The sequence below is a fragment of the Myotis davidii genome, unplaced genomic scaffold, assembly GCF_000327345.1.
Source record: "Myotis davidii unplaced genomic scaffold, ASM32734v1 scaffold73, whole genome shotgun sequence".
Classification (NCBI taxonomy): domain Eukaryota; kingdom Metazoa; phylum Chordata; class Mammalia; order Chiroptera; family Vespertilionidae; genus Myotis; species Myotis davidii.
Genome location: NW_006286675.1, coordinates 2920858 through 2929010, shown reverse-complemented (window position 1 = coordinate 2929010; position 8153 = coordinate 2920858). Strand labels below are relative to the sequence as shown.

Below are 8153 nucleotides of genomic sequence, written 5' to 3'. Positions count from 1 at the left end.
ATGTATTTAGTACTCTGACCTACACATATACCAAAAAGTTAATTTAGTTTATATAAGGGGAAAGAGATTGTCACATAACAACTTGTCCATCTGTTTCTTTATTTAATTGAGAGTTTCATTCAGAACCCTCAGATAGATAAATCTGGGTAATTCTAAGTAATTCTAGCTTAAAGGCTTATTCCTTCACTTGAATGAACTTATCCATAAGGCAGTGGTATTTAAAGCTTTTTAGGTTAAAAAATTTTTCGTTGGCAAGCTAAGTGATGTCTAAATTAACATCATCTCTGAACTATTTTGCTATTGCAAATGAGAGTGACAAATAAACCTAAATGCTTTTTGTCTAAATATTTAAGAATATTGCAAAGTAAAAATATGTAATATTGTTTCAGTCAGTTTAAAAATATTTCAGTGTGCAACATCTCATCACAACCTGAACTCTAGATGAAAACACATAATGAGTCAAGCTATGAAAAGTGCATGGTGCCCAGCTGGCGTGGCTCAGTGGTGGAACATCTACCTATGAACCAGGAAGTAAAGGTTTGATTCCCAGACAGGACACATGCCTGAGTTGTGGGCTTGATTCCCAGTAGGGGATGTGCAGGAGGCAGCCAATCAATGATTCTCTCTCATCATTAATGTTTCTGTCTCCTTTCCTCTCTCTGAAATCAATAAAAATGCATATATATATATAGAAGGGCTTGGACCCTACTTCAAAACTGCTATAACTCCAAAGCAGTACTATAAGCAACACGAGATTTTAGTCAGTCAAGACAACTGAAAGATCTTGGAAATGCTCACTTGTTAAAATTAGTCAAAGAATACTTTAAGACAGACTGGTTTAGAAAAAAAATCCAAAACAATTTTTTAAAGTTTGTCCATATACAAAAATGTTATTATGAATCTACCCTCAGTAGGACTTATAGCAGAGGTTCTCAACCTGTGGGTTGTGACCCCTTTGGGGGTCGAACGACCCTTTCACAGGGGTCGCCTAAGACCATCGGAAAACACATATAATTACATATTGTTTTTGTGATTAATCACTATGCTTTAATTATGTTCAATTTGTAACAATGAAATTGGGAGTCACCACAACATGAGGAACTGTATTAAAGGGTTGTGGCATTAGGAAGGTTGAAAACCACTGACTTATAGGTACCTCTCCGGCTGAGGAGAGAGGTTTTATGGATCTGGCTTCTCTATATCTGAGGCCTTGTTGGTGTCAATGGCATGTTTTGGTGCCTTTGCTGGCTGGGATGAGGGGTGCAGCCTGTGACCAGGGCCCACAGGCAATATACTCTAACTTAAAGAGCTAAACAGCCCAGACTTAAGAGAAAAGCACATCCTCCCTTACATACCTCCCAATGCTCTCACAAAGAAAGGGAGTAGGAGATTATCACTGGCAGGGCCCAGGCTTACCTGCAAGTCCCGGTTTTTGAGATTACCCAGCCAGAAAGCCTCCCTGCAATTGTTGAGGATAAGCATGGCTTTTACTCTGCAAACTAACAGCTCCAGGGTCTTTTTGAGAAAAGGCACGTGTTTGGTGAGTTTCATGTCCTGATGAATCTAAATGGAAACAAATGCACCTAACTCATCCGGTTTCTCATCATGCTTCCACATTTCCTATACAGAACTTGCATTTCTAACATTCTGAACACTGTAGAAGAGCATAAGCCTTGCCAGTATAGGCCAGAGACATGTCCCATCATACAGCAGTAGTTCGGCAGAGTACTACAAGGAGAGTGACAGTTGTCTTTCAAGCTAAGAGGGCTTAAAATACATACCACTTCTAGGTTTCTCTTCATAACCTCTCGTTGACTATCAATGAACTGACCTAAAATATTCCTGAACATGTATTAATTATACTGATATTGAACAACACATATCAATCCTGTTTAGCTCAGAGAGTTCTTAAAATTTCACTGTTCAGTACCTTCCAAAGTTAGAACTAGGGGAGGAGGTGAGTAATAAAAACTGGATCCAAAATCATTTGGTTTGCCAGTGACTGCAGAACTCTGTGGTTGAGACAAAAAGAGACAATGGTTCAGCTGTAGTCGGCAAGTGGAAAAGTCCTTTAATGCTAAAATGTTCTCACAGGAGATAGATGTGTTTCTTGACAAGCAGCACAGCTGAAAAGTGCTAAGGATAGCTACTTTTAGAACCACCTCTTGTCTCCCACAGAGTCATTACTTACATAATTCCTCCTACCCTATGTATTTTGTAGCAGTAACACATACACCAATATTCTATCTCTCTCACCAAAGAAGGAAATAGAGCTATGGAGTTTGGGTCAAATTTCAGATGCAGAAAATTCCTCTCTAGATGATTGTCCATTCTTAACCAGCACCTAAAGATTTGACCACTTTAAATAAACTGCCTTTGGGCAGATACGGTCTCAGAAATAAAAGCTCTAGACATGTAAAAAAGGAAGAAGAAACTGAAGCCTATGTATCTCCCAATCACAACTGTTGATGAAGCCAACAAGCAGGTGGGTAATGTGATCTGCTTCTCCTCTTACCTTGGAATGCCCACACAGGTGATGAAGCAGCCTTGTGTTCAACTGGAAGGTTCCCAGTAAGCTCAGAACATCTTCCTATAACCAACAAAATGCATAAGTGCCATTTGAAATACTCTCATTTCATTTTAGATGCAAGAGACCCTTGCAATCAAGGGCTCCAAAAAGGATAAACCCTGGAAGTTCAACTGTGTATCAATAATCATCTTAATTTGGCCCTAAATAGAAGTGCTTTCTAACTGTCCTCCCTCCTTTATTTCTGGGTTATGAGAAAGCAATCAAATTCTGTAAGAGTGTCCTACAAAGTTCAATTTGATAAATATATGTAAGAAATCATGTTTTTATCCTATTTCACTACTCTAGCCCTGGATCCCACTTGACTAAAATAAAAACAAAACTCTCAAGATTATCCATTATAACAGCAAAGAGTTTTATGAAATAAGTGGGTTTTAAAAAAAAATTATTCCTGAAAGTAGACCCAGAGAAGCACAAAAGAATAAGCAAACAACACACCGATAGAGGTGCTGGGAGTGCAGCAAAACAATAAAATCAAGCTATAGGGAACGACCACCCCCAGATCTGGAGTAGAAGGAAGGTGGGTTTCAACCAGAAGGGGTCTCAGCTCAGCCTACTTTGGAATATTCCATCTAAACAGGTGACAGGTGAAGTAGACCAAAGGTGCCCAGGTAGAAGAGTGGCCCAGAACCTGGGCAAATGTACTGCCCCCATGCCCAGTCCAAGAGACACCATGCATGTATCTTCTGAGCAAACTGTATAGAGAATGTTTTAGTTCTCTGCCCTCAGTTCTTACCCGGTGCTTTCTAAAACTGAAGTCTAGGAGTGGCATACACTGCTTCAGAAATACTTCCACAAAGAGACGCCCATACTGAAGAAAAAAGAAACACTGGTGATGACGCTAGCTAAGGTCTTTCACCTGAAAAGCCCCTGCCTGAAGCAACATAACATCATCCAAATACTTTATTTCTGTGCATAAAAAATAAATTGGGAGGTGTCCAAAAGGTTAATTTGGAGAATGTAGCTTAATGTAAAACTAAATGGGCCTGCTAACTATTCGCAGAATTAGGCAAATTTAGCTAACTAACCTAGACACAGCTAATGGGGAGGGGCCTTGCTCACCTTAAGAATGAGGGTACAGAAGAACAGAGGGGAATCCCAGCTCCCTGGGGACAACTTACTCCCAAGAAGAAAAAAATTGGGTAGAGCTAAGAAAGCACATGCCCAATAGCCAAATTTACCAATCAGATAAGTCACTCCCCCTACTCCCCCATCTCCTACACTAGCATCAGGATGGAGTAAAAAGGCACAAGCCAGGAGATAAGAATACAGTGACATCCACTTTGAAGGAACCATCAGGAATGGGGAAAAGGCATTCTCCCCATAACACTCACTAGCTCTTAACCCACTGGATATACCATCAAATCTTGGGTTATTCAATTGAGAGTCCAGCAATTATGAGGATATCAGCTCTCACAGTCAAGAAGCCACCCATAGGCGTTATTTATTTAGTTTTTAGTTATTTTTTCTTACCCATGGCTTTAAAAAGAGGAATCATGTATTCCTCCTTCCTCCCTGTTGCCTGGGAAGGAATGGCAGGGAGTGATTATTGTTCCTGAAGCCACGCCTCCTAGTTCTAAAACTTGAACCAAAAGTTTTCAAAGTCATAGGAAAATTGGTTCTCTTGTTATCCAACTAGTATAAGAAAATGTATCCACTGTTTTTTCTACACCATCATCTGTTAGCACAGATTCTGGGGACTCTGGCTTGTGAGCAAAGTATTAAGCAATTCTTCCCAGCTGATGCCCTGTCCAGAGAAGAGTAAATACCAAAGTGGGCTCTGGTCATCCTCTCACCTTCAGACAGACATGCAGAACAGGGCGACTATCAAACACCTGGAGAGATGAAAGGCAAGAAACCAAAGCTGAGGTCTGCTTCATTGAGCACCCCAGCTTCTTTCTCATTGTGCAAAGCGCAACTCTGGGTATGGTAGAGAATTCTAAAATGAACAAGGCCTGTCAACAGTTAAATTAATCACAAAGAATAAAGTAATCATCATCATTAAAGTTCAAGAAAAGGAAGAGGGGAGCAAAAAAGAACCAGTAATTGATTCCAAGTGGGATGTTAAGAAGAGGACATTATAGAGGTTCAAAACGATCTGAAGCCTTAAGAAAGAGTGGATGAGAATGGAAAGGAGAGTCCGACATTGTAAGTTCGAGGAGTAGCCTGAGCAAAACCCCTGAAGAGGTGAGAGCAGAGTGTGTGCAGGGTAATGAAGGCATTCAAGGTTGGAAGAGGGAGATAGCAGGGTATGTGGCAGATTACAGAGGACCCAAGATGTGGGGGGACTGCGGGAATGACATGTCAAGGAGCCATTAAATAGTAAGTATTGTGGCACAGATGACAAGGAGGAAGGGAGAGAAGGAAAAAGATATCACTTGGGGAGAGAAGAAGGGGTGACCCAGGATGGGTAGGTCCACAAGGGAAGACGACAGAGAGAGCAGGTCCCCAAGGCAGGGTAGGGAGAGGAGCAGGGAGAGTCCATTTGGAAACCATTTGGCTTCTGCAGCCAGTGAGATGGGTCAAGGAGCCTCCATACTCACCTTTATCAGGTTGATGAGGATGCTGAAGTCTCGAACAGCCATGTTCCAGTAGAGGAGCTTCTCTTCATGAACCTGGGGACAGCCAAATATATAGGCACCTCTAATCACAACAAAATATGTCTCTTTCTGTATTCCTACTAACACATGGTTCTTGAATCATACAAATATTCAGAGAGATAAGCCAATTACCCTGCTAAATAGATGAGGCAACTAGTGCACCCCCCAGATGGATCTGAGGCCTGTGTATATATGACATCAGGATACCTTATGAGACTTTCTAATAAAATGACTCCTCTTCAGTAATATCCAGGTGGAGAAAAGCCTCTGAAATATACCTACTGGCCCTCAGCTCCCTGTGGCTTCAGTGATTCCTTATGCAAGCCTGTGCTCTTAGTGGTTCCAGTTTAGTTCTGCTTAGCAGACTACCAAAGCCCCGGACCACAGCATCTCAAAAAGGCTTGTTTACCTCAAGCTGGCTCACGAGCAGCACACTGCCGGGCACATGAAGCTGCAATCAGACATTTTTTTCCCCAAGCTAGGGCCTATGGAGCAGTCCAGGCTTTTCCCTGTGCAGTAACCAGGGAAAACAGAACCCAATCATCACTTCCAATTAGAAGGAAAGGATATGAAGCCAGAGAAAAAAATCCTGGCTCTCAGTAAATCAAAGGAAATAGCTTAGGAGAAAGCCCAGACCCAAGAAAGTACAACAGGTCCTTGAGTAACGGCGTTATTTTGTTGTAGCAATGGGGGGGGAAATCAATTCAAGCCAGGGCCACTTTCTGTACATTTTCCTCATGTCTGAATAGGTCTTTTCCAGCACTCGTTTCCTCCCACATCCCAAAGATGTGCACATTAGCTTAACTGGAACGTCTAATGTTCCTGACTGAGTGTGTGTGAGCTCTGATGTGGAAGAGCATCCTGCCTAGGGTGGGTTCCCTCCTTGCACCCTGAGCTGCCAGGATTGGCTCTGACCATCCTGACTCTGAACTGGTATATGTGGATTGGAAAATAATTATCTTACTTGTTTTTATTAGTCTTTCTTAAATATATGTATACCTCATATTCATTTCAATGTTTAATAAGTATTGTAGGTCTTTATTTACAAGTTTGGTTTTGTGATCAGAAATATGCTGTAGAAACTGAACTCTTGTGTAAATCAGTTAGCCTATGGTAAAATTGGTTCAGTTATACAAAGTTTCACATAAAGGTGTAGTTTCCAAGAACCTATCAACAATATTGAGGACTTACTGTAATCCAAAGTCTATTTCTTGGGGTGGGAGTATTTGACTCACCTGCTGAGAGTCTGCTGCTGTGCCAGCCTGAAGACCTTTGACTGTCTTCACTAGTTCAGCCATCATTACACGGAAGAAAATGACAAAGGTGTGCCTAGAAGACGGAAAGAGCATGCATGCCCACACAATGATGCACCGGTTAGAAAGAGCTACCTGGGAAGAAGCCAAGGAACCAAATGTTATTTCCTTTCCCACCTCTCTGAATGTCCTTTCACTGGGGTTGACTGTAAGAGGAGGGGGAATTGATAAGAATTTAAAAATGAGCACAAAAAGATGGCCTCTGAAACAATGGAATTAACTTTATGAAGGGAGATAGTGTGGTGGTATAGAAAGAGCAGTGGAGAAGTGGTGAGAAAATCAAACTTTAGGTTCCTAGTTCCATATTTACTTTATTGCCCATATAAGCTTAAATAAGTTCCTCCTCTGACCTTCCTTTTCCTCATTAGTAAAACAAGATTAATGATACACCTTACAGAATCTTAAAAAGATCGACTGAGATAAAGAATGTCAAAAGTGCTTTATAAACTGTAAATACTACACAAATGTAAGATAACTATTAATATTAGGAGACACAAAACCTATTAAGTGAGCCCTGGGCAGTGTGCTCAGTGGTTAGTGTTGTCGTGCATGGAAGGGTCGCAGGCTTGATTCCTGATCAGGGCACATGCCGGGTTGCCAACTCAAGCCCCAGTGAGGGGCATGCAGGAGGCAACCAATCATTGATTCTTTCTCATTACTGATATTTCTATCTCTCACTCCCTCTCCCTTATTCTCTGGAATCAATTAAAAAAAAAAAAGGTCCTTTCACATAATTAAGCTGAGAGCCCCTTAGAAAGAGTGCATAATGGACATCCCATGTGTTAACTGAACCTACTACCTCTATCAGGATCAGATGAAGAGTAAGGCAGTTACTTGGAAACTACATATATTGGACAGCATGACTGTACTGAAAAGAACTGGGGGAGAGAACTCTCTTACCCAGTCAGCGTAGGGAATGTGGAAGAAGATGCATCTTTAGAAGAGTTCATCAGTTCTGGAACACCAACACCAGCAATCTCCTCTATGGCCTTCAGAACACTGTCTGTGTGCTCCAGGTAGATGCTGTATTGACAGCCACAGGAGTATGAACAAATGTTACAGAATTTCTAAACCAAGATTTTTTTCTTGATCTATTACCAGGTATTAAGCTTTAAAACAACTACTAACATTAAAAATATTTTAAAATAAAGGTTCCAGAAACATGACAGGAGGCAGGAAAAAAATGTTTCAATTAGAAATACAGTTAGACACCTTGGAAGTGATGAATGTGTCTTGGATATGGTAGGCAATAAATAATTGACTCGCTGGTTAACAAAGCAGGATATAACTGCAGACTCCTCTTCCTCTTTAACTCAATAATAATAAAGATAATGGAAACAGAACTAGAGGATATGATCTACCTTTCCTAAATTTTGTTAATTTCAAATCGACTTCATTGCTTCCAAGTTCTCCCTAACCAAGGTAATTTCTTAGTCTTTGCCCAGATGAGGGACCCCAACAGTGGCAAATGGAAGACTGCTTGGCTCATGGAGAAGAACAGAGCACCTTACCTCAGCAAAGCATGGAGCTGGTCATTAAGAATACTGCTCTTCTCTTTTTCCCCACTTGGCCACATCCGACAGAGGAAATGTCTGGCAAGGGAAGCTGTTGGAGAAACAAGACAAAGTTATCTCATGCAGGCCAGGCTGAGGA

At 41.2% G+C, this 8153-nt stretch overlaps 1 protein-coding gene across 4 annotated transcripts in view; it reads right to left on the bottom strand.

Annotated features, from left to right (window-relative positions):
• Positions 1 to 1339: 1339 nt before the first annotated feature.
• The window catches only part of FANCD2 (Fanconi anemia complementation group D2), a 60149-nt gene continuing 53335 nt past the window's right edge, over positions 1340 to 8153 (bottom strand). For 3 of the 4 annotated variants that reach the window (XM_015560364.1, XM_015560363.1, XM_015560366.1), the window contains 8 exons: positions 8012 to 8105; positions 7401 to 7523; positions 6423 to 6516; positions 5131 to 5202; positions 4384 to 4422; positions 3324 to 3398; positions 2516 to 2590; positions 1340 to 1563 (listed from right to left, as the gene is read on the bottom strand). In XM_015560364.1, coding sequence (XP_015415850.1) covers positions 1348 to 1563; positions 2516 to 2590; positions 3324 to 3398; positions 4384 to 4422; positions 5131 to 5202; positions 6423 to 6516; positions 7401 to 7523; positions 8012 to 8105 — 788 coding nt within the window. In that variant the 3' untranslated portion in view covers positions 1340 to 1347. The remainder of the gene's footprint in view (positions 1564 to 2515; positions 2591 to 3323; positions 3399 to 4383; positions 4423 to 5130; positions 5203 to 6422; positions 6517 to 7400; positions 7524 to 8011; positions 8106 to 8153) is intronic. The other variant, XM_015560365.1, reaches the window with a different exon arrangement.